At 39.0% G+C, this 25,908-nt stretch overlaps 1 protein-coding gene and 1 long non-coding RNA gene across 2 annotated transcripts in view; both read right to left on the bottom strand.

Moving 5' to 3' along the window:
- Positions 1-1,760: 1,760 nt before the first annotated feature.
- On the bottom strand, positions 1,761-2,964 carry LOC124272932. The gene is made up of 3 exons (XR_006897499.1): positions 2,907-2,964; positions 2,497-2,682; positions 1,761-1,880 (listed from the first exon to the last, which is right to left on the bottom strand). It is a non-coding gene; the product is annotated as an uncharacterized LOC124272932 (long non-coding RNA).
- A 20-nt stretch (positions 2,965-2,984) lies between these two features.
- Positions 2,985-25,908, bottom strand: part of LOC124272929 (protocadherin Fat 1-like) — a gene marked incomplete at its 3' end in the record, with an annotated part of 45,877 nt that continues 22,953 nt past the window's right edge. The window contains exons 32-71 of the mRNA XM_046708173.1: positions 25,653-25,838; positions 25,405-25,542; positions 25,066-25,254; positions 24,689-24,823; positions 20,476-20,661; positions 19,973-20,119; positions 19,686-19,874; positions 19,224-19,358; positions 18,580-18,765; positions 18,035-18,166; positions 17,206-17,382; positions 16,838-16,966; positions 16,534-16,716; positions 15,861-15,983; positions 15,401-15,589; positions 14,721-14,867; positions 14,427-14,609; positions 12,596-12,718; positions 12,290-12,478; positions 11,977-12,096; positions 11,678-11,869; positions 11,427-11,549; positions 10,912-11,097; positions 10,630-10,752; positions 9,946-10,128; positions 9,650-9,787; positions 8,996-9,184; positions 7,917-8,063; positions 7,430-7,612; positions 6,905-7,027; positions 6,138-6,326; positions 5,823-5,951; positions 5,441-5,626; positions 5,002-5,145; positions 4,574-4,759; positions 4,194-4,313; positions 3,876-4,058; positions 3,472-3,597; positions 3,125-3,310; positions 2,985-3,035 (exon numbers count right to left, since the gene is read on the bottom strand). Of these exons, the coding sequence (XP_046564129.1) occupies positions 2,985-3,035; positions 3,125-3,310; positions 3,472-3,597; positions 3,876-4,058; positions 4,194-4,313; positions 4,574-4,759; positions 5,002-5,145; positions 5,441-5,626; positions 5,823-5,951; positions 6,138-6,326; positions 6,905-7,027; positions 7,430-7,612; positions 7,917-8,063; positions 8,996-9,184; positions 9,650-9,787; positions 9,946-10,128; positions 10,630-10,752; positions 10,912-11,097; positions 11,427-11,549; positions 11,678-11,869; positions 11,977-12,096; positions 12,290-12,478; positions 12,596-12,718; positions 14,427-14,609; positions 14,721-14,867; positions 15,401-15,589; positions 15,861-15,983; positions 16,534-16,716; positions 16,838-16,966; positions 17,206-17,382; positions 18,035-18,166; positions 18,580-18,765; positions 19,224-19,358; positions 19,686-19,874; positions 19,973-20,119; positions 20,476-20,661; positions 24,689-24,823; positions 25,066-25,254; positions 25,405-25,542; positions 25,653-25,838 (6,273 nt within the window). The remainder of the gene's footprint in view (positions 3,036-3,124; positions 3,311-3,471; positions 3,598-3,875; positions 4,059-4,193; positions 4,314-4,573; positions 4,760-5,001; positions 5,146-5,440; positions 5,627-5,822; positions 5,952-6,137; positions 6,327-6,904; positions 7,028-7,429; positions 7,613-7,916; positions 8,064-8,995; positions 9,185-9,649; positions 9,788-9,945; positions 10,129-10,629; positions 10,753-10,911; positions 11,098-11,426; positions 11,550-11,677; positions 11,870-11,976; positions 12,097-12,289; positions 12,479-12,595; positions 12,719-14,426; positions 14,610-14,720; positions 14,868-15,400; positions 15,590-15,860; positions 15,984-16,533; positions 16,717-16,837; positions 16,967-17,205; positions 17,383-18,034; positions 18,167-18,579; positions 18,766-19,223; positions 19,359-19,685; positions 19,875-19,972; positions 20,120-20,475; positions 20,662-24,688; positions 24,824-25,065; positions 25,255-25,404; positions 25,543-25,652; positions 25,839-25,908) is intronic.

Raw genomic sequence — 25,908 nt, 5'->3', positions numbered from 1 at the left:
TATTACAACTGGTACCAATAATACAACCAGGTCACATCAAGTTATTGTTATGTTAAACTTGATTGTTTAAGACATATGTTTAAATCAAACTAAGTACAAACAGATCAGTGTCTTCTGTTTGTATATATTCATCCAAATGTTTGTCTTCACATGTTTGTAAAAAAACTCCACTATTTGCAGAATTTAGGTCGAAAAATATAATTTCGTACAGAGTCATGCAATTGGTAAATCAAAAATACTCTTGGAAATTACAGGTTGAGAAATAGCAAAACCAAACTTTCCAACTATTCAGTCAAAATAGAGGCAGGGTTCACTAGACCTAGGGATATATTTTCTACCAAGAACAAAATAAACTTTGGTAGAAATGTAAGCCTAAATAAGCTGATATGCACAGGAGGAACTGTTCTGATAAATAAAATGTAGAATTAGTGTGAACTATCTAAGAAACCTTTTTCATGAAACTATGCTGTTTTTGTTCGAAATTAATTGAAAAGAATGGTGCAGCTCATTTAAAGCAATAGGTTTTCATAACAAAACTACATTTTTTAAGAGAACAACCATACATTAAGGGAGGGAATGCATTTGGGTTATGTTTGCACAGGTCAAACATGTGATAAAGCCAGACTGCTATTATACAACAAAAAATAATGCTATTATAATAAACACTACAATTACAAATGTTAGATTACTCAGGATATTTAAACAGCAATATACTAATCATTCATAATCATTCAATCACCCGAAACCTTCAACCTGGGAAGTAGTTTCTGATAAAACAATTTCAGAAAATCAAAGATGACAACATGTTGCATCCTAGAATAAGCTTAACCCTCTTATGGTTAGAAACTAAACCAAACTTCAGTTCACTCCATCAGGCGGTACTGGATCAGCAAAAAATGCAAATGGTTTAATAACTATGACTATGATAACAAGGGAGAATATGACATTACAATGAACCTTTCAGGCCCACTGGACTAAACTGGCGGCTTGTTAAAAGGTTCAATAAAGCACTGACAAAATCTCAAAGCAATTCAATATGTAAGTTCAAATAAAACAATGTATTCATAATGTACACATTAAAATTGATAGTAATACTTACAAACGCGCTACCATTACGGTCCTGTGTAGTACAAAGTTATTATCTATCACAGGGGGATATGTACATAAGAGAATCCTGCATGGTCTGATCGGTTTTTCCTTGTAGCAGAGGCAGCCTTGGTATTTAAGGCTGACTGAGTTTTACGCCACTTTTAGCAATATTCCAGCAACATCACGGCTGGGGACACCAGAAATGGGCTTCACACATTGTTCCCGTGTGGGGATTTGAAACCGGGTCTTCGGCGTGACGAGCCAACGCTTTAACCACTAGGCTACCCCACCGCCTCTGGTATTTAAGGACTGGGATTAATTCTGAACATACCGACCATAAAACTAGGTGCTCATACCTAATGCTACATCACCATCCACAATAAGGCATGTATAGCCACTTATTGTGAGCACTACATAATAATAAACTGACTTTGTGCATTAATCATTGCTACTGAGTAGCTTTCAGTAGTTTTGTTCAATGTTACTGAAAAGAAATATTATTGATCTTTGACAAAAGGAAAATTATAGGAACACTTAGATAATCCTGAAGTTAATAAAACCATGATTCATAAACAAAATTCAGCATCTTTAGAATGACATGGCAAATGGTTAAAGAAATACTTCTTGATATATCACAATATCGAATAACATTTGTTGTTACTTACACTATAGAAATTCCCAGGTGCTGATGTGAGTGGAGCACGGACATGGATATCCCCAGTGTCAGGGTCAAGATAGAAGTACTTCAGAGTGTTGGTGAAGGCAGTTACCACACGATATGTCACTGTGTCCTGAAGGCAAGAACAGGTCATAGTATAAGTACACTACGTCATGTCAAGAAACTGGTATTATGTAACACCACTTCTACAAACCCTGAAAATAGCAAGATATCACATAACAGCCCATCTACATATTCTGAAATTAATATAATTTTGCCCAAACACTTCACAGATCCTGAAGGTAACTCCGCAATAAATTGTGCTGTTCTATATATTCTTCATTTTTATAGATAATATATACCTTGGGACATGTATCCTGAACATTAAGGCCCTGTGGCTTTACAAATCATGAACACAATAAAGCTTCATATAACTATAGCTCTATATATACTAACGAGAGCATGGCATATCGAGTCTTCATATCCTAAGTACAGTACAATGCAAATTTATAACAAATATCTTATTAGCCTAAAGACAAACACTGCAAAAACTGATGATAACATACAACAGTATACTATAGTACTAACTAATCATTACAATGCATATCTTTTCAAAACACTACTGCATACTGAGACATAGACTTGCATCCTAACATCAAGGATATACACTGACAAATGATCATCAACATCCACTTTATAACATCCTCAGAACAACATTTTATTACTTGTTCATTGTAAACTATACTTACTCCATCAAGATCAATTGCAGTGGTGTTTTCAATCCTATCCCCAATTGGCGTGTTCACATCCACAGCTGTTTCATACTGATCAGTTGGAATGAAGTGTGGTGCATTGGGATCTCGCACCAGGCTAAGAAGAACGCTGGAGGATCCTCGGCGGGTAGGGCGTGCAGTATCGTAAGCAAATACTCGCAACTGAAACATTGGTTTACATGACAAAATACATTAACGCAAAGACATACAATTTATGAAAGTTCTAAGACTGGATAGAAACACCACTCGTTTGTAACAGAAAACGTACTCATTATTATCAGTATTTTATGTGTCTAAGCTCAAACAAATCCCTGCGAAGACTTTGTGTGTTATTCAGCTTTTAATACTCAAGTGTGTCCATTGGAAAGATATCCTCATGTACTTACTGTGTAGCTGGACAGCTGAAGAGGCTCATTCTTGATGTCCTGTCGGAGTGATATCATTCCAGATGTGGGATTTATGCCGAAGAAGGACTCAGCTGGGTAGAGACCATCAATGCCATAACGAATATCACCCTGAAATATGAAAGATATATCAGTTTCAGTAAATCAATTTCCATCCATAACTGTAAAATATCTATCATTCTTCTTCAAGAAGTACCCACCTGTAGATCAGGATCAACTGCCTGGACAGTAATGACTGAGTTGCCAACAGTAAAGCTTTCCTGAATCGGTCGATTATATGGATTCTGGGTGAACTGTGGGGTGTCATCTAGATCCACTCGTATTTCGGCATATGTACTACTACTTCGGGGAGACACAAGTCTTTGATCCGTTGCTGAGATGGTAACCTGAATGAAATGATGTGATTATTAAGTTGTTTCTTCATCCTATAAGATATCTGCTTTTCTAATTTAAGACAAAAAGGATTCCAATAATACATTTCAAATATTTTGATTTAATGTACTTGAGACAGAGTACTAGAAATGCCTGGAGCCATGTTATATCTTACATTGTAGAGTGTAATTGGGGTCCTCTCCATGGAACTCCTCAGATAGATGATTCCATCACGAGGGTCAATGTAAAATTTGCTGGCAAACTCATTTGTCGGGTTCACAAAGGAGTACAGTGGTACATCCTGAACAGAAGAAACATTAAGTGTTTATTGTTAATAAAATCTGTAAAAGTGAACGGAATCATGCACGCATCTATCAGATATTTTCTTTTAGCATTTATATCATGTCCAATTTTACCAAAGAAACATGCTACATTTTAATCATAAAACATTAAATGTGACAGTATTTCCATGATGATTGAAAATATATATGTTCCAGTGATGAGAGAAAGTATTTTTGCTTAACCAGGATGCAAATAGCTTCACAACAGTGACTAGCTGACAAGAAATGGTCTTCCTACCCCATCCAGATCCACTGCTGTAGTGTTGAGGACCTCAGAACCTACAGTATAGTACTCAGAGATAGTTGTCTGATACGGTTGACGTAGGAAGCTTGGAGCGTTGGCATTCCTGATGACAAACACCGTCACATCAGCTGTCACACTTCGAGGTTTGTCCAACCTGTCATATGCTCGAACTTGGAACTGGTGAAGAAATACACATACACATATAACAAAACATCATTGGCATTGTACAACACAATTTTTATTGTACAAACATAAAAAAGAAATTAAAAGGCAAAATACAGTTTGGTATCAGGTCAAACTGTGAAAACTTACATTATACTGTGTGTTGGAATCAAAGAGAACACTGTTTTCCAGAGTGATGTTCCCAGATAACTCATCAAGGGCAAAGAAGGCAGGCCGGTTAAGAAACTCATATACCACCTGGCTGCCGGGCTGAAACAGTCAAGATATCCCTTTAGAGGATGATAACAGACTAAATATCAATTGTCTTACGTTCCTGTCTCACATGACTACTACAAAGGTCTTAGGTTCACTGGCCAACTTAATACTCATTTTCAAAATTACATAATAAATATACTACTAAATAAATAATTATTACTAAAGCACCAATCTTATTACATAACCAGAAATATCAGCCAATTAGACCTTTTCTTGAATTAGAGTTTCTGATGAATTTGTAGTCCTCAAAATACCTTCAAATCTGGGTCAACAGCTCGGACTGATAGAACGAATGTGCCGGCAGCATGAGTCTCCTGGATCTGAACATTGTAGGGGGAATTCTGCCAAACGGGTGACTGACCATCACGGTTGATTGTAATTACTGCTGTGGTATTGATGCAGCGAACTGGATATCCATTATCACAGGCAGTGATACCAAGCTGTAAAAAAGGTCAGTTGTTGCACAGTAATAATTCCATTATCAAGTCCACAATTAAAAGGCAAAATGTTTTGCCAGTTAACTTTTAAGACCAACAATGCAACAAGATTCAACATGAAAGGCAAATAAAATTGTAACAGAACACAAATTAAAAAAGTTCAGTAGGTGCACACAAAATATGGAATGTATTAGAAAATGATAACCTGATAGTACTCTAGACAAGAATACAGAGAAGGTACTGACCGTGAACTGTCTAATTCCACTGCCAAGGACACTCCTTCTCAGTGAGATGAGTCCGATGTCTGTGTCAATGTAGAAGTAGCCGATAGGACCGATACTCACATCTCTCTGGATCACCTCTGAGTTCAAACTGTATCTTATCTTGTCCTAGAAAATACAGAGACGAATAACAGACAGGCAATAGAAAAGTCAGCAATGTGGAAAAATACCTTCATGTCCAATAAAGACAGATTAAGATTCTATAGTATTTGTCAGTGACTTCTATTCATACAGAGAGGTGTACCCCCTGAACAAATGTTTGACGAAAATGTAACCTGTAAATAAAGCCAACCCCTTCTACAGACTGCCTTTTTGTGGTCCTCAAAATTAGGCTTATCTACAGTAATATATGGTTACCTTGAACAGGTAATACCAGTATGACTTCAAGATAAAGTGGACATACCCCAGCATCCAAGTCAGTTGCAGTAACATTTACAACAGGTCCAGGGACAGGGTAGTCTTCTGGGATGTTGGCGGAGTAGCTACGCAAACCCCACTGTGGTGTGTTAGGATTGCGGATTATATTGATGGTGACAGTAGCTGTTCCCATCTTTCTTGGCCTTGCACTGTCTTCAGCTGTCACTTCCAGCTAGAATATGCAATTCAGTTAATTCAGAATCAGAAACAATGAAATTTAGTAACCCCACACTTTAACCTTACTTAGATAAATATCGTTTCTTATTTCAAAGCTCCAATTCCCTAAGATGTTTAAAGCTGTTATTACATGCCAGGTTAAACTTCCACTTGTGATTAGGATTGTGAACAATTTTGATGTCATGACTTACCAAGTATGGGTTGGGCTTGCTAAAGTCCATTTTGAGATCTCTGATGAGTCTAATCTGTCCTGATGTTCCATCCACTTCGAAGAAACTCAGTGCTGGGTAAATGCCTGTAGCCTTGTACACAATCTGGCCCTAGGCACAAACAACCAAACACTGAAATGTAGTCTATGTAGGCATATAACCATATTTCATAACCTACAATACAATTCAAATGACATGAATATTCAACCATAACAAAAGCAATCCATTTATGGTTAGAACACTATTACAGCTTTAATGCACTGCTTAGGTAACAGCATAAGCTCTTTTGATACGTACAACAACTCCATCCTGGTCTGTGGCCTGTACAACAATTGGTACATCTGATGGTACTGCCTGGGTCTCAAAGACATTTGTTTGATAGTTTCCAATAAATATGGGTGCAAACTGATCTCGTCTGATTGTAATGATGACTTCCACTGGCGTCCATCGTTCAGGAAGACCTCCATCAGTGGCATTCACTCTCATCTGAAGATGTGGGCAGACAGCAAAATTAAACACAAAGATCAAACTCGAGTATTACACTTGCCTTATCAAAATCATGATAATTATAATGAAACTAGAAATACATAGAGGATATTATATGAGTGCCCATGTCATACTATGTTTACGACACGAGTGCCTAAATGTTGGTATTTCCCAAGCGAGAAAGAGGGATATACCGATATTTAGGCACGAGTGTCGTAAACATAGTATGATATGGGCTCCAACATAATATTCTGTTTATTACCGAAGTCGTCAAATTGAGAAAAATAAACCCAAATCTACTTTCAAACATAGGCTGGCTACCCGCCGTCGCCGCAAGTAGAACGCAACGTCACAGAAGAAACGTGACGTCATAGCATTGTTCATGACATCACGTCACCATGACAAAGTGATATTTGCCCTAGGGCATCGTATGAAAAATATGAACCGCGATACTTTCGCCTTCGTAGGTAATAAATGACAATACTCCATTATAGTATGAACAAATCCTCATATGGATCTTGGACATTACAACTGGCAATCAAATGGGGTACTAATACAGGGAATGAATGTTGAATTACCGTGTACTGCATCTGGGTTCCAGGCACCAGGGGTCTGATCAGTGTTACTACTCCACTGTTTGGGTCTAGTTGGAACAATTGCATGGTGTCTGCTTCTCCATATGCTGCATAGTAAATGCGATCCTGAAACAAACAGTACATACTGCTGACATATCTGAACAACATCTAGCAACATGTTTCATCACTTTTCATCTGTTTTCTCAACTACTGAATGTGCAACTGCAAAAAATGTCACAAACATATTAAAGACAACTTTATCGTAAACGCAAGCCATTATCTGAGTTTTTACAATGTTACCCATACTACCTCATCACAGCGACAGTAAACTCTGCTGTCCGAAAACGTATAATCCAATGACAACGTTAAAAAATAGTTTAGTGACATATAATTCGCATTACATATTGTCCGCACTGTCAAATTTAAAAGCATTGGTTTATAACATTAATTACTTCGCATCACCTGATATTGGAGCTGAAATAGCATACCAACAATAACGTCTGTTTGAATGAATTGTAGCATACATACCCCATTACGGTCTGTAGCATTCACATCTATAACCGCTCTGCCTACTGGTGTGTCCTCATCAATTGTTACTCGATACGGTGTGTTGATATACTCTGGTGCAAATTCGTTGCGTGTGACATCAATAACTACACGCTCTTCAACAAAATCTTGAGGATAGAAGGAGTCATAGGCTCTCACAACAAGCTGGAAGGTAAATAAAACATAATGCAGATGACATACTGATATTATTCTATCCAACATGCAGGGTGATGTATCACACTTATCCATGGCCCATGACATTACATACATGTCAAGATGAAATATCAAGGTTAATGTCAGTGATGCAAGCCATATTAAAATCATCAATAAATGTAAACTAAATGTAAAAACTACTGATTATTATCTACTTTCCCATCTGTTTTGGTCCCAAATAGTCCCTTACCTCAAGGGAGTACAAGGCAGAAGTATTTTCCTGCACATTAATGAAGAGGATCAGGTCTATACCTACCACATACTGAAACTGCCCTCTGTCAGATCGTACACTGTTCCGGAGATCAACCTGAGCATTTCGGGTTGTAGCAACTCGTGTGGCTGGTGTGAGACTAAAGTAGGATGGTGCTGATCCTTCTCCAACTATGTCCAGAATTAGATCCCCCTGAAATACATTACATTCAGTGTATACAATTATATAGTGTTCAGGCAACATTACCAATGACTGTACATCAATAAACTTTCAAAATAAACTCCCCATAAAATACATTATGTGTAATATACCCCCTGAAATAGACAACATATCACAATACACCAAGTGAAATACATGACATATAAGATGCACCCTCAAATAATTTGCATACAATACACTCCATACATTACATAGACAGCTTGAAATACATTACATACAATAAGCCCTTTGGAAGACATTACAAATAATATGGACCCTTAAATAGTTTACATATAATATGCCCCCTGAAATACAACAAACATGTGGGTACAATGTGTGCAGCCCATTTCTGGTGTCCCCCGCCGTGATATTGCTTGAATATTGCTAAAAGCGGCATAAAACTAAACTCACCCACTCACTCACTCACAAAACACATGCCCCCTCAAATACATAACATATAATATGATCCAGGAATGCATTACATATGATAGTCACGGTATGGCTGAAATACTGCCGATGTGACTTAAAATCTTAACTCACTCCTTACATACGATACACCTTTAAAATACATTACATTATTACTCACCCGTGAAAGATACTGCAGTGTAATATTTTTACGGCAATATTACACTAGTGTGATACTGGTAGACGTATGATGTCATAACGATTTACAGTTATGACGTCACAATGCTAATACCTCTGTCACAATGGTATGAGACCTTGCTTGACTCGCAGAAAGCTGTATACAGTTTCTATCAATTGCAATTTATGTTGGAGAGTAATAAACAGAATACTAAACTCAATTCCATGAAATACCATTTATATTAAACTCGTGAAAGATTTAATATCAAACGAGTGAAATGGTATTACACGGAAGATAATTTAGTATCCTCTATTTAGTACTCAGTCTTGTTCAAACTACTAACCTTGAGGTCATCATCAACAGCAGTGACTGTGATGATTGAAGTTGACACTGTGGTTAATTCAGAGATCTGGCGAGAGTATGGGTTGTTTCTGAAATATGGTTTGTTGAGGTTACGGAGAACATTAACTGTCACTTGGGCAGTGCTTGACTTCTCAACTGGTTGCCTCTGGTCCGTTACTCGTACAGTCATCTGAAAGATAAATGAATCTGTAGGCATACATGGACTCTCTATGACTCAGTGCTCATGTTTTACAATCTCTACATAGGCTGACACTGGAACGGGACATTCACTTGACTCTTAATAAACACTGTTAAGTGAGCACAGCCCTCAGACATCTTGATATCCCTCCTTCCACAACATACATTCTAAAAATGAAACCAATTCATTAAGACATCCAGAAATCTAGTTCTGAATGTGGATAGTCTTATTTAGTGATCACAATGCATAAACATACTTAATTTGTTCACAAAAATGCCTGACAATGTTTGATTGGGTGAACTTTGTTCGCTACATAGAGTAGGAATTAACTGATCTTCAACTGAGTAAATATTTAAAGAGCTTTATAATTTAGTATGATTTTATCTGACTGCTGTGAAATGAAAGCCTAATATCCAGGATTTCAAAGTACACAAGTCCTAAGAAACATTTACTGACCACATATTGACTTGTTCTGGCCACATCAGCTGTCAGTGGTCTGATGACACTGATCTTGCCTGTATTGGAGTTGATGCCAAAATACTGTAGTCCATTCACTGATACCGGGTTGCCCTCAAGAGTGTAGCGGAGGACATCCTGAAGAGATCAGATATATCAAGATATATCATATGAAATACAAGATTAAAAAAAATATAACATTTATTACATCAATATCAGTCAACATATTAAGTGTAAATGATGAGTAATTGAGGCTACATATAGATGTAAAAAGGCAGAGTTATTATTGGACTAACTTGATCTGAATCAGTGGCTGTGACATTGATGATGCTTGTTCCCACTGCTGTCAACTCCTCAATGGTCGTATCATAACTAGGTAAACCAAATGCTGGTTGGCCAGCATTGCGATTCACAGTGAGGTCTACAGTTGCTGTGGCAGTACGTGTCGTTGATCCCGAGTCGTATGCTGTTACTCTAGCCTGAAATCAGCAGTGACATAAATTAAACAAGCAAAAAAAGTGAGCAGGACTTACTAATACCCCCGATTATGACACCCAACTTCAGCTGAACTACAACTGATAATGATTATTCTCTAGTCAAAAATACAATATCTTTATTAAACCTTGCATTGCCCCTTTCATATACACAAAGAACCCATTACCCAAATCTGAAAACCATTCATTAAATGATTGTAAAGTTATTGGTTGGACAAATTGATGTGGACCTTTTCTCATGTTCAAAAGATATAATTCTTGATAAATTAAAAATATCAACATAAAACTTTGCACTGCACCTCTCCTATTTGAAAACAATCTGAAAACAATCCATTTGAATGTGTTTAAGTTATTGGTTGAACAAAAAATCCCATGAGTCTTCTGAGTTCAAAACTCTTAAAAATTAATTGGTATAACTATATACTGCTGTCCTTATATAATTTTAAGCTTAACTGATGACTGTGAGTTGTTGGACTTGTTACCTACCTTGTATGACATGAAGGTGTCTGTTCGTATACTGTTCCTTAGAGTGATGATGCCATTTGTGTCATTGATAGTGAAGAAGTAGGGAGCACGCAGATCACCAACCAAACCATACACAATTCGACCCTAAAAGAACAATGCACCATTTCTTTCAGTATTTTCAAATGCTGTAATCATTTAATTATCCAACTTGCTGATAACAAAGCACAAGGCATCATGTTTCAGTGAAATGTAAATTAACAGACTGAAGGAAAATGTCATGTTACAACAACAAATTGTGAATACCTTGAGATTATTGTCTTGGGCTTCTACTCGGAATACTGGAGTACCAGTCGTGACTGTCTCATCAATGGTGTTACTGTATGGCTCATTGACAAAGAAGGGAGCGTCATCCCTCTGAACCGTGATGCTAACAAATGTTGTACACACTTTGGCAGTCGGAACACCACGGTCTGAGGCTTGAATCTGGAACTGTTATATACATAGAACATAGAACCCACAGGGAGTGATATGTTATGACAGAAATCATTGCTGTAGACCCTCATATGTCAACATTTATGTAGCATAGTTGCTTATAGATATATCTCATCTATAGTATAGAAGCGATTACAAGACCTGTCACAAGTAATCACCACTTCCAGGTCCACAAAGTTATCCTAGAGCTATGATGATCATAGACCCATATCCAGAACATTGACCTATTACAGATTATTATGGGCATCGCAGACCAGGATGCTAGGTAGGTAACAATATAAATCCTAATGAAGTGACCTATGAAGACATAAACAACAACAACTTACGTTAAAGCCAGTGAAGGTATTATCGATAGGTTCACGGAGACGAAGGGTGCCATCAGTTGGGTCTACAATGAAGTATCTGTAATCCTCAGGGTCACCATTCACCATGGAATAGGAGATTTGATCCTGAAATTTAAATTCACTTATATAAATATGCTCAAATCTGTGAGGGGGGTACTTGGAAGGCATAAATAATAGGTATATAGGTTCAACAAAGCTGGCTGGAGATGTATGAGATGGTAATTATAACTTACCCCATCAGCATCCGTTGCATTGACAGTCCCAATGACAAATCCAACTGGAGTTAGTAGTGAGCCAGTGTCCAAGCTTTGACTGATAACAGGTGGGTTACATATAGGAGTGTTGGGGTTGGTATCCACAAGGATCGTCACTGTTGATGTGGCTGCATTGTTTGGGTAGAAGCTGTCATATGCAATGACCCGTAACTGAAAAGGAGAAAAGAAAATTATATTTCTACTGTTGGTCTCTACCACAAGAAATGCGAAAAGTAAATGATGTAAAAGACTGTGAAGAATTCAATATTTGTACGTACCCTATAGTCTCCGCTGATGGTGGTGAGCTGCTGGCTGAGGTCAACCAAGCCAGTCTCATTGTTTACTCTGAAGAATGATGGAGCAGGATAGACACCTGTCACTTCGTAAACAATTGTCCCCTGAAATATAAATGAATAAAAAAAATTGCACCATTGATAAAGCGGAAACAACAATGAAGACTTTGTGGCTAAAAGAGAAACAGGATAAACTGTTCACAAAAGTGTGACAATCACCATGAAGTACTGTAACGCTTACATATTAATTGCTTAAGAGACATACTTTGTTTACTTCTCAATGCTGCTTAATTCCTACCTCAAGATCTCTGTCTGTGACAAGAACAGTCTGAACATTATCATTAATATTTGATCGATATGGGAAGTTGTTTCTAATGTAGGGCTGATTCTGGAACTCTGGAGTAAATCTGTCCCTTTTGATAGTGACATCAACTTCAGCTGTGCCATATTTTTCAGGAGTCCTCTGATCTCGCACTCGCAGACTTATCTGGAAATAGTAGATATGCATAACTGTATGAAACAGAGCCTTAAAAACTTGTAGTGATGACACATAGAAACAGTCTTAGACATGACATTAATGGTAACATCAAAGTAAAGGATTTACCTGGTCATTGAGCTGATTGCCTTCCAGCAGTGACCTCTTCACATAGATTTCTCCTGTGAGTGGGTTGATATTGTAGAATACTTGGGCCTGACTACTCCCTGTTATTTCGAACATCAGGTTATCCTGGAATAGCAATACCATACAAATAACATCAACATCGACACCGACTCAAATGAATTCACTCACACAACCCACCATGGTAGCAGCATACATATATACTGAGTCAAAAAATAAACTTCACAAAATGAATAATTTTTCTCTGATGATACATCTATGTATCCGAAATGGGATCCCTATCTTTCGACTCTAGAAAAACGTTAGCAAAACCCACTCAAACCCATCCATTCGTCGTGCAAATGACGTTAGTGCCAAATCAGGTTTTGCACGTGCAGTCGATCACGTTATCTTCGCATCGAAGTTTTCTTCATATGCACGTGTTTGCATTGGCCTCAAGAATTGAAAAAACACTTTTAAACCACAGTTCTAACGGTACTTGAAATGCCACTATTGTCAAATGTGCAACGTGAACGTGCCGTTGGCATGTTGCAAGCGGGAAGATCAGTTATTGACGTCGCAAGAGCAATGGGATGCAGCCGTCGTACTGTGTATGACTTGCGAGGTCGTCTACAACAAACTGGCACCACTTCTGATCGCCCAAGGTCCGGTCGTCCACGTGTGACGTCACGAGCAGAAGACCGTCAAATCGTCCTACGTCACCTACGTGACAGATTTCTGCCGGCTAAACGAACCAGGGCTGAGATGTTTAGAGGTCGACTGTCCTCACAGACCATTCGAAATCGGTTGCGGGCTGCCAATCTCCATTCTCGACGTCCATATCGTGGGCCAATATTGACGCCGTTTCATCAACGTCAACGTCTGCTGTGGGCCCAACGTCACCTCCGATGGACCCAGAGAGACTGGAATCGAGTCGTCTTTAGCGATCAATCCAGGTTTACCCTCAGATTCGCGGACGGCAGGCATAGAGTCTGGAGACGACGTCGTGAACGGTATGCCCAATGTTGTGTACAGGAAGTCGACAGATTCGGGGGCGGAAGTTGCATGGTGTGGGGTGCTTTCTGTGGGAGCAACCGTTCCCGACTTCTGGTCATCCGTGGAAACCTCACAGCTGCTGCTTACCGCGACCAGGTGCTCACCCCTGAACTCGTTCCTTTCATGGCGGCTCATGGCCCAGGGCTACAGTTCAAGCATGATAATGCTCGGCCGCATACCGCGATGTTGACACGAAATTTCCTTCAATACGCTGGAATCAACGTCATGGACTGGCCATCGAGGTCCCCCGACCTTAATCCAATAGAGCACGTTTGGGATGCACTTGGGAGAAGGCTTCGTGGTCTTAGGAACCAACCTCAGAATTTGCAGGAACTTGGCGTTGCCTTGCAAGAGCAATGGCGCAGAATCCCCAACCACGTGTTCACAAGCATCAGGCAGTCGATGAGGAGACGGTGTTTGGCAGTGGTGAATGCGCGGGGCGGCCATACACGATATTGAACTGAGAAATTTCGCATTTGTATTCTTGTGACTTGACATTCTGTATACCCATGTTTTGGAACGGCGGTGTAGCCTAATGGAACTGATTATGGCACTGTCAGTGTATCGAGTACATCACACAGATCTCAGCAATGGAATAATAACAATTTAACCATCTTACCATCTCTTGTTCTTTTATAGTGCCCTGAAGAAAGAATGTGAAGTTTCTTTTTTGACTCAGTATATATACAGCTTTTAGAAGAAATATACTTTTGATAATCTTATACACTAAAAACACATAATGGGAATGAATGTAAATTGTTTTAATTGATCTGGTACATACCCCACCAGCATCTGAAGCATTCACTTGTATGATGGGTACACCTAGCACCTGAGTGGCATAAATGGTCACTTGATATCTTTGGCTAGAGAACTGTAGGCGGTTCAGGTTCCTCTCGATATTGATGGTGACATCACTTGTAGCTGGGTTGTTTGGGTAAGCAGTGTCATAGGCCCGGACTCTGAGCTGAAGTTTTCATAAATATGATGTTACAGAGCAGGTTTCACTATAAGGACAGATACACAATATATGAAAAAGTGAAGCAACTACTTGACAAAAATAATCAAGGAAACTCACTGTATACTGTTGTGTCACATCATTCCTCAGGGCACTGGTATCCCGTACAATCACAAAGGACTCACGAGGATTATGTGCAGGCTGAGTGTTCAATGTAAAGAATGCCTCAGCTACACCTTGTCCAATGGTCACAAACTCAATCTGACCCTAAGAAAAAAAAATTTGACATTTCATTACAAATGAGCAAATCTTTTGGTTAAAATTGATAGTATAAAAAACATAATATGTAACATAATTCCTATTGTATATTTATGTTCAAGTAAAGCATTCCCAATTCAATCACTTATGAGCAGTAGATTAACAATATGAAACTACAAAATATATAATGACTATGGACAGACCAGCAACACTGCAAGTAAGGACTTTTTTAAGTAAGGGCTTTAATTAAACAAAAATTCTAATGCACAGATCACAATGGGGAAAAACTTTATCACAATATTTTATCTTGATTTGGGAGGGAAACCTGATGTCATGAGGGTCTCAGATGTTTTACCACTTTAGTAAAATGCACAAGGGACAGAACACTGTACAGCCTATTCTGGTGCCTTGGACAACTGGGACCCAAGTGATCCTGCTTTTCAGTAATCATAATAGAAGTGAGGACCACTTTTACCCTGAAATAAATACGAGAGCTGCAAATATAATGTCAATGTTGAAAACTAGCCATGACGAATACACACCCTAAGGTCATCATCAGTAGCAGTGACTGTGAAGATGCTTGAACTTTCTGCTACATCTTCTCTGATGTTCACAAAATAGGGAATTCCGATGAAACGTGGAGCACCTGCATCACGAGTGATGTTGACTGTCACCTGAACTGTTGAAGTTTTCTGACGTGGCACCTTCTGATCATCAGCTTGAATGGTAAACTGCAACAACAAGTCACATCATCACGAACTGATCAACAGCTCTGATGTAATCAACTACAATACGGAAGTTCAAAATGAATACAGTTTCAGTGAACATATTTTTTCATCTGTTTGTTCATGCAGTCATTTCAAAGGGATTATTCATTCCACTGAATGACTATATTAAAAAACAGTTCACCGATCTATTGTGCTTTAGATACTGCTACCATTTCAGTTATATCTGTATCAAATTTTGATAATGATCAACAATGAAATAATACAAGATTTCTACCTGATAGACATTCTGTGTAGTGCCCATGAGTGTCGTCTTGAGGGTGATGCTTCCATCACGAGGCCCAACAAGGAAGAAATCTGATGCTGGCTGTCCAGTCAACAGGGTGTATTCTATCACATCCTGTAAGGGCAACGTCACATTTTGTTATCACAGAAATATATATATCCTGATTCCAAGCGATATGTACAAGAACTACTTAATGTGTATCACTGTGTATATCTTACAAAGGAAATCATTTTACTCATTCTTTCGTTAAAATATAATTCCAAAACTTGATAAATAATTCCATAAATAATGTTTTGTATGTTCCATAGTTACTCTTGTGAACAACAAGATTCCATGGGGAATAATATATGTCTTCAACCACGCTTAACCTTGCGTAGTCAAACAAATATTACCACCACCTGATTAATTACTTAGTTACATGCTGTCAGAAAGAGGCGACTAATGGGAATGGGGTGGCCAGGCTCTCTGACTTGGTTGACACATGTCATTATAACCAAATGCGTAGATCGATGCTCATGCTGTTGATCACGTGATCGACTGGTCCAGACTTTATTATTTACAGACTGCTGCCACATAGCAGGAATATTGCTGAGTGCAGCATTAAACAACATAAAGGAAACATTCTGACAGCAAGTACATTATAACAAACTATGAAGACACATACCCCATCAGCATCAGTGGCTCTCACAGTGTCAAGGACACTGCCAAGTGGCGTAGTGTCAGGTATTGTGATGAGGTATTGTGCTCTGTCAAACACTGGGGCATTAATATTTCTGTTGACAATGATGTTGACTGTGGTGAAGGCTGTCTGTGATGTCACACCAGTCCTAGTAGCTCTTACTCTCAACTAGAGAGAAATAGAAATGTAAGCATTCAAATAATTGAGTAAAAAGGAAAACATGTTACAGATGTACATGCATGTTGAACTTTTGTCATTTCATATCAAAAGTATTGATCAAGGATCTCACCCGGTAGCCAGTAAGTTCAGCAGCATCTGAGGTCAGGAGAGTCCTCACACGGACCTGGCCAGTAGATCCACCCACAAGGAAGAAGTCTGGGCCTGAACTTAGGCCAGTCACTGTGTATACTACTCCTGCCTGTAATGGAGACATATAATATACATAGTCACTAACTGATACAGGATGAAATTTCCCTTAGTAGAGAGTTAAATGTTCTTACAATGTTCTTTCAAGCTATCAAGGAACAAAAGAGTCAATTCAACATTGGACAAAAATATCTGCAAGATAATAATGATTACATTTACAATTATGTGAAATTGCACACAAAAATTCCATGAAGTTTGCATATCAGTTTGTGTACTAGAATATAAACCAACCTGTGGTTGAGCTTGCACTTGTGTGATGATAGTGTTCACTGGTGTGTTTTCACTGAGAGTTATGTTGTATTCTCCAGCACCGAAGACCAGCTGGTCTGGGTCGAAAGAGATACTAACTTCCACAATGGCTGTGGCAAAGAGTGATGGTGTTCCTTCATCTCGTGCTTCTACATTGAGCTGTAATCAGAATAGGTGTAAATAATGGACTGCATCCCTGATACATTACTGTACATTACTTGACATACAGAATGTTTACATTATGACAGCTTTCAATAATAAGTCACTTTGACACACAGAACCATAGGAAAAGTATGGAAGGTTACTAGGGATGACTATTGAAGGGGAAACAACAACTATTGCAACATACTATTGCGATAGTGATAGTGATAGTCTATTGCAACCAACTATTGCAATAGTGTTTTTCTCCTTGAATTGTCTCATTTGAAGTCATTTCCAAAATGAATGAATAGTTCATATGAAACAAAAACAAGCTGGAGTAGTTTCAGTCTCTTTTGATAACTGACAATAAACTTGAAACCCAGATAAAGTTTGTTTAAGAGGTAACAGGGACAGAAAACTCTAAATCAAAGTGAAAAAATCTGGTACTTCCTGTATTTTGCACTGCGCATTTATCAACAGAAGTCAATTACTAAACTATCGATAGTCACACATATTATCGATGCATCGATAGTTTTTTGTTTCTATCATTGATTAATTGCTGTCGGAGACACAACAATTGCAATCCATCGATAGTTCAAGGCATCGTTACAGCCCTAAAGGTTACTGAAGAAAGAGTTTATGCCATAATGACATATAATATAATTCTCACCGTGAAGAATCTTAGAGTGGAAAGTCCATCAACTGACCTCAGAAGGACAACCTGACCATTGTTTGGATCAACATAGAAGAAACCGACACCAGTACCACTCACAAGCCTGTACTGAAAGTTTCCATTGGGAGCCTGTAAAGGATAAAGCATTGTGACACTGGATCAATACATAGCACCAATAATTCAGACAAAATCTTCTCTTTCAGTAATGCTGATAACAACAGTTCCTCACCAGTGACAGCTGAATACAAAAACATCAAAAGTAAGGTAAGAGATACAAATAATAAGACTCTTGGTTGACTAAATAAATAGTGAATAACGATACAATTCATTGTCTATTAACCGTTTACCCATTAGTAATACATATGGGTTAACATTAGATTCTATGAACTTTTTCACTGCTACTTGTCCAAATACCCTTTTTCTTAATTTGGGATTGATATAGAAGGACATCACATTAAAGACTGACCAAACTGACAGTTGTCTCTTGAAATCGTACAATTGACTTTCAAGAAGAGTTAAAGGAGATAGGAAGTGTTACAAACCACAGTATCTCTATCCGAGGCTGTAAGAGTGGTGACGGTGGTGCCAACAGGAGTTGTTTCTGGTATGGTCTCTTGCACCCGAGAATTTGAAAATACTGGGGCAAAGAAGTTCCGTGTGACTGAGATAGCAACTAAGGCTGTTGAGGTCAAAGATGGGGTGCCACCATCACGCACTTGGACACGAGCCTAAATGAAAACATCAATTGGAAACAAATCAGTTCACATAAAATTTCTTAAAACATATTCAGAACTTAGTTTTGAATCCCAGCCTTCTTCTGCACATATAACTATACCCATCCCTGCACACATCCCCTAACTGTGAAGATCCGGGTTAGAATTGGTCTTCAGCAAGAGGCAACTAATCGGATCAGGTGGTCAGGCTTTCTGACTTGGTTGACACATGTCATTGTAAACCAGTTGCGAAGATCGATGATAGTGCTGTTGATCACTGGTTCGGCCGGTCCAGACTCGATTATTTACAGACTGCTGCAATATAGCTGGAATATTGCTGAGTGCGACATTAAACAACAAACAAACAAAGCACGCATCCCCAACCACCCCAGACACAGACTCAAACACAGAGACACAAACAGACAGACAGGAACACATACACACATGCCCAGTGTTACAATTCCTGTACTTACAACATAGTTTGTCCTGGTGTCAGTAGTAAGGTTGACTCCACTTCTGACAGAGATAAGGCCAGTTTGACTCAATGTGAAGTAGGATGGTGTATTGGAGTCACCCAAAAGAGACAGGGATATTTCATTGAATGGGGCCTGGAGGAAACAACAACCACAAATCAAACATTTTGTAAACATATATGTATATAACAGCTAGAAAATACATGTTAACTAAAGTGTTTTAATACACTGATTAAAAAGGCAAAAGTGGTTAAAATTAAAAAGTAATCTGGTAACTTTTCCAGCATCTCGGTCAAAATTGTACCATGAAGACTAGTGTGTAAAATATACCAAATATTATTAAAATAGAACAGGGCTAAATGATAAACAATGGTGAAGGTAAAGACAGAAAGAAAACAATGTTTTCAGTCCTATTCCTAAGATAAAAGAACATTTGAACATGGGCTCCTCAAGACAACTTACATCCACATCATTATCTCTGGCAGCCACCTGGAACACGGACGTGTCTGCTGCCTGTGTAGCTGGGATGACTGTAGAGTATGGTATACCATCAAAGAATGGTGGGGTATTCCTCACAATAGTCACAAGGACGGTTGCAGAGTTGCTGGCTGCTTGGCTTGGATTTCCAAGATCTTCACACGTCACTTGGAACTGAAAATAAGACAGGGTTGGTGTTATTGTCAATTCTATAGTAATGTCATACCTGCTGATGATTTGAACAAACTTTCAGAAGAAGATTTGTCACATACCTGCAGCTGTGTAACAGTGTTGTCTGGGTAATCATATATCGCTCTCTTCAATGACACAGTACCAACGTTACTGACTGTATTTACTTGGAAGAACTGTAGAACAGTGCTGTTTCCTGTCAGTGCGTAACGCACTTGGTTGTATGGTGCCTAGAATGTAAACATAAGGATATTACGCAATCGTCAGGGGGCATGGTCTTCCTATTCTTGGCTTGTTTGTTGTCCTACCTGTTATTCTGAATCGTTGGACCAAGTTGCCAAAGTATTATGGGAGCAACTGAATGTTTTTGCAACAGGGTCTGTGGTGCCCCATTTGCAGCATTCCTATGGCCCGCTAAACACGCAAATCAAGACGTTTTCTGGTTTAATGGTGAGCAAATTGCACAGCTGTTACAAGTATATGTATGAAAAAACCTTTACAGTATAATAATTTGAAGGCAAAAGATTAAATAGCGCATCAAATCAGTTTTTAATAGGTGACATGTCAGTTAAATATAGCCACTTACCAGGTTATCAGCATCTGAAGCTGTCACTCTGAGAACCACGTCTCCAATTGGCCTGTTGTCGAGAATGGTCATTCCATAGGTGACGGGGTTGAAGATGGGTGGGTTCAGGTTCCGGTTGATGGTGAGTTCAACAAGGGCAATGTCGTACAGTCTGGGACTGCCATTGTCCTCAGCTCGAACATAAATCTGAAGATGTCACATTATAAGAAAGCCAGCAAATACAATGCAGATATACACATGGCTGAACGCACTGCAATACCTTTTAACCTTTATCACCATTTATATCCATGTCATAATTATCTTCGTTCATGTGATTTTTGTAGCTATTCAGGCGCACTATACTTTGATTTTAGATATGTACGTGCTATGAACAAAGGTGAGCATCACGTGCAATACGTACCCGTTCATAAGCAAGCATACTGAACCGCAAAAGAAACGCCACCGTTCCAAACCTGATGCAAACTTTTGTTCTTACAAGGTGGTGTTTTTATTAGGAGAGTTTTGTTTTGTTAACATGTTTTTCAATCCAAATTGACAGTTATTACAAAAATCAGTGTGTTTACTGATGAAAAAGCACATCGACCAATCTCACCTAAAAAGGCAGATGTGGTAAATTGTTCCACATTACATTCGTAAAAATGGAAATGCAGGTGCATATACTGACAACCCCACTGATGAAAGCGAGTCCTAAGTTCGCCTGAAATCATTCTTGTTTTGACACAATCGCCATACCATGACTAACGAGAGATCAGAGGAACCAAGCCTTGGGACGGAGTGCAGCCACTCATTTTAATGTTCATGTTAGGACAGTCTAGCGACTGCAGGAGCGGTATCAGGCCACGAACAGCACCCAACACCGTCGACGCAGTGGACGACGTTCAGTAACATCACAACGTCAAGACCGACCGGAAACAGCGCGCCAGACCATTGGGACCCACAGCAGACTCATTGGTGCCGATAAAGTGCGTCAAAGTTTGCGCGGAAGAAACCTCTGCTCTCACAGACCATATCCTTGTCTTGTTCCCACCGCTCGTCACCGGCAAAACCTAATGCAAAGGGCAACTGAGGATCGAAATTGGCGCTATCGACAATGGACTCTGATGAAGGCCGATATTGTGTTTCGACAGCCGATGGCAGACGGAGGATATGGGGAAGGTGTGGGAATTGTTTTCCAATGAGTGTATTGTTGACAGGGACAGGTCCCGTGGTGTTCCAGAATCTTGGTCCAGGATGAGGAAATGGCGCGACAGCTCCTCGCTATACTGACCCCATGTTGTACCACACTTTGGACGTCACAGAAATCACATCTTCCACCAAGACAACGCTCGTGCCCGCAGTGCCAGAGCAGCATTGAACTTCCTAAGACAACATGACATCCTAATGGTACTGTTTTGGGTGCTTTTGTTTGTGCAAAATGGTTTAACCATATTTGTCAAGTTTGAACTCAACCCTCCGTTTGTTAAGCAGGTAGCAAAGGCACTGTAAGTACCCATAGGCCCTAGTATGGTGTTCTACCTTCAGTTGTTGGCGATGTATAGCCCATTTTTACAGTGTAGCGTCCAAAATGGTTTAACCATATTTGTCAAGTTTGAACTCAACCCTCCGTTTGTTAAGCAGGTAGCAAAGGCACTGTAAGTACCCATAGGCCCTAGTATGGTGTTCTACCTTCAGTTGTTGGCGATGTATAGCCCATTTTTACAGTGTAGCGTCCAAAAATGCTTTTCTACTTTTAAATGATATGCTAGCTAGTTTTAACTCCATCTGTGATATTCTAGTAGTTTTACTGTCCTTCGATGACAGGCTTTTACGTTATACATTTATTGATTTGAATATTGATATCAACTGTTCTCGTCACGATATGGCTGCAATATTGCCGATGTGACGTTAAATGTTAACTCACACACTCACTCCGTTTGTTAATTAGATCGAATCAAATGGTGTGCTTTAAGTAACCTCTCTCGGTTGGATGTTTCTTTTGCGGTTCAGTTATATCAAGTTTCAGTAAAGTGTTCCTACAGTTCTAAAAAATTAAAATATCAATCGACTGTGTTGTTGATGAGCAAATATGAGGTCTCTTCAACGGACAAATGCTCATAGATGGCTATTGGCCAGAAAACAGCAAGCTAGTTAGGACTGTCAGCGTCTCGAATGACGTGTTAATACGAATGCCTTCCAAATTTGTCTAACGGAACGGTCCGAATTCTTATGTAATCGGCCGGGTATAAAACCAGACAACACATCACATGTTCGTCGCTATCCCAAGAGCACAAAACTTGGGGTGCAGATTGATGTCGCAGGAATTTTACGTTCACTGGTCGGACGAAAGTTGATTTCGTTTGTTCATCACTGATGGCCAAGCTGTGTTTGGCGCAGCAGAAACACTGCATATGCACAATGGAATGCCTTTGATCAAGTACCGTTTCGCGGGTGTTCATTGATAGTGTTAGGGTTCCTTTCACGTGACTGTAAACGTGACGATTAGGGCAAAAAATCTGAATGGACAACGGAACATCACTGACATCCCTGACATACTATACAGGGCTGTTGTACATTTCGATGACCATTCTTGAACACAAGGCGAGTCTTCACGGACGACAATGCTAAGCCACATCGTGCACGTGATCTTGGTGATTTCGTACGTCGAGAGGCAGAAGCAACTGTACCTTGCCCGCAAAGAGTCCAGATCTCAATCTCCAAAGCTTGGTTGGGACGTTATTAGTCCAAGGGTGATCTCCCAGTAAAAATCTCAATGTATTGGAACCTCTCCTTTATGAATGTTTGAATAATATCTTTTGTAAATAGATGAATGGCATTTTAAACATGGTAGTATAAATTAGCAACTGCGATTTTTAGTGGCTGTTTCTCAAATGGGTTTAAAGTATCGTAAACGTATTGTCCTCCTGAGAGGATATGTAAGTCCTAACACTTCAAAAATTACAATTTAAACCTACCAGATTTTTAAACGTAGTATTTTTATCATTTTAAATTATGGCTAAACTTTTCCTACAATCGCCAGCGGCTGACGGGATGGTGTAAATCCAACAAGGGTCCATGCAGGTAGCATAAATACTGTAATTCCCATGGTCCCTAGTATGGTGATCTACCTTCAGTTGTTGGCGACCGATAGTTTGTTTTTATGTTGTCTTGTCTTCGTAAATAAAATAGCATTACATTTCCATGCTAGTTTTAGACACAATCTGTGATACTTATATTTATTGTGTATGCAAAACCTTTTCGTCACTATATATCTGAAATATTGCCGTGGTGTCCTTAACTTTTAAGCCACCCACTGACTCACTGACTCACTGACTCTTTTGAAATTTTCGTGTCTCAGCTTATGTGACAGTGAAAGTCTCAAAACAATAGGTCTGGAGTTCACATTGAAATAGTAAATGTTAAATTAACAGCTGAAAGTGATACTGAAACACAAGTTCGGGTTTTTAGACTCACAGTATGCTCTTCTTCTTTTTTACTCACTCACTCCTTAACGTATGGAACCAAATACCTCAACGTCAATTCAACGTCTAACACAGTCAATGAGAAGGCGGTTCGGGGATATATTTGGATGTATTTATTATCTTTGGAGGAGGTTTAACCATATATTAAGATTGTGCTCGGTTATTTATCCGTGTGATTACTCGAGGATCGTAAGGTAGAATCTTGAAAATGAACGCACGTTTAATGTTGTAGGACCGTAGTTATTGGTCCTACAAAATGAGTAAATTTTTACTGTTTACCTCTGCCATGAACAACCTGTTTTTTCCGTTCTGTGTGCATTTCTATTTTCCATTATATATTCACTGAGGATCAATTTATCCCGATAGTATGATAAATGGGGTTTGGATAAGTTCCTTTACTATGGTAAATGGTAACATATTGATACTATATAAATAGCGATTTTTTTCAACACGTTTTTCCAGGTGTGTATGTCAAATGCATAATTCTTCTCGCATTTACAATGATATTTAAACGTTATAAAGTGTCCAGCATTAGGATACACCTATAGATCTGTAAAACTAAGTCTTGAAACATAAGCAGACATTTTGCAACCGCAACTCATCCAACACACCGTTTCCTTGAGACAACTGGAGATTGAGAGTTATATTGAAGCCTGTAATCTATGAACACCACATCTGCAAACTGTGAATGGAGCCTGACGACTGCATGATTTATTCCATGTCTTCATGTGAATGGATACAAGGTTAACAAATACCTTATAATTTGTCTCTGAGGCACTGTTGATAGATGCAGGGTTTGTTGGTTGGATATTTCCTGACCCATCAATTGTAAACAGAGCCAGAGCATTTGCTGGACCCTCGATGGAATATGTGATCTGGTTGAATTCCGTCTGTGAATGAAACATTATTTTGTCAATTGCATATATGATGGGATATGTTTTACAAATTCAGAAATTCAATATCACTATTAATACAGGCCTGTCAAAAGGAAAGAAAGTATAGGCCATGATTTTTTACAGAGTAGACATAATCGAAACTTAATCAATGATGTTATTGAAAAGGTTCATCACGACCTATCACTGTTGTTAAAGGATAAGTCAATAGTTGCCATATAGTCACAGATTTCACTTACAGTAGGGTCATCATCAACTGCCCTGACAGAGATGACCGTGTCACTGCCCAGGCCCTGAGATACTGTAATGGAGTAGGGATCCTGGATGAACCGAGGGGCGTTGTTGTTTCTGAACACTGATATTGTCACAGAGGCATTGAATGCAGCAGTGAGAGGAGGGCTGCCTTTATCTCGAGCGATCACAACAAACTAAAACAAACAGGTTCAGACTCTTCAAAAACCTATGCAATATTAGCATGTGGGGATATGACTTTGAGGAAATATCCCACATATTTATAGTATGATTACTGATAAGGAACACCAGAATAATAACATGATGGTACACAAAAAACAACTCACATCAAACTGACTTCTTCTGTTTGTATCGGAAGTAAGTGGACGCCTTGGGCGAATATCACCAGTGGAACTGACAATCTCAAAGTAATAGAGTTGAACAGCATCTCCTACAAGCTCATACGTCACTTCATTGTTGGGGCGCTGAAATGTAAGGTTTGATGTTCAAAACTAGATGAAGCAATGTCTCAACTGTTAACACATTTGTGAGACACCTTTGATGTTTGGATGTTTTCAAGGGAGGTAATCAATACCTGGGCATCTCTATCTGTGGCTGTGACACGCAGTATAGTCGCAAGCACTGGGACTGTCTCTGGGATGTTGGTAGTATACGTTGCAGAACTCCATACTGGGCGTTCAAAATTTCTTGCAATCTTTAAATACAGCAATGCTGTGGAACTCCAAGGAGGAGAGCTGCCATCTTGTACCTCTATACGGACCTGAAATCAGGAGAAGCAAAATGAGACTAAAGCAAATTTTAACTAGTGTTTATATTATAACCTATTATTT

This window comes from Haliotis rubra, unplaced genomic scaffold (assembly GCF_003918875.1).
Source record: "Haliotis rubra isolate DU_JTF1 unplaced genomic scaffold, ASM391887v1 Scf1742, whole genome shotgun sequence".
In the NCBI taxonomy this organism is placed as follows: Eukaryota; Metazoa; Mollusca; class Gastropoda; order Lepetellida; family Haliotidae; genus Haliotis; species Haliotis rubra.
Note: the sequence above shows the minus strand (reverse complement) of the source record. Positions and strands in the feature narration are given on the sequence as shown.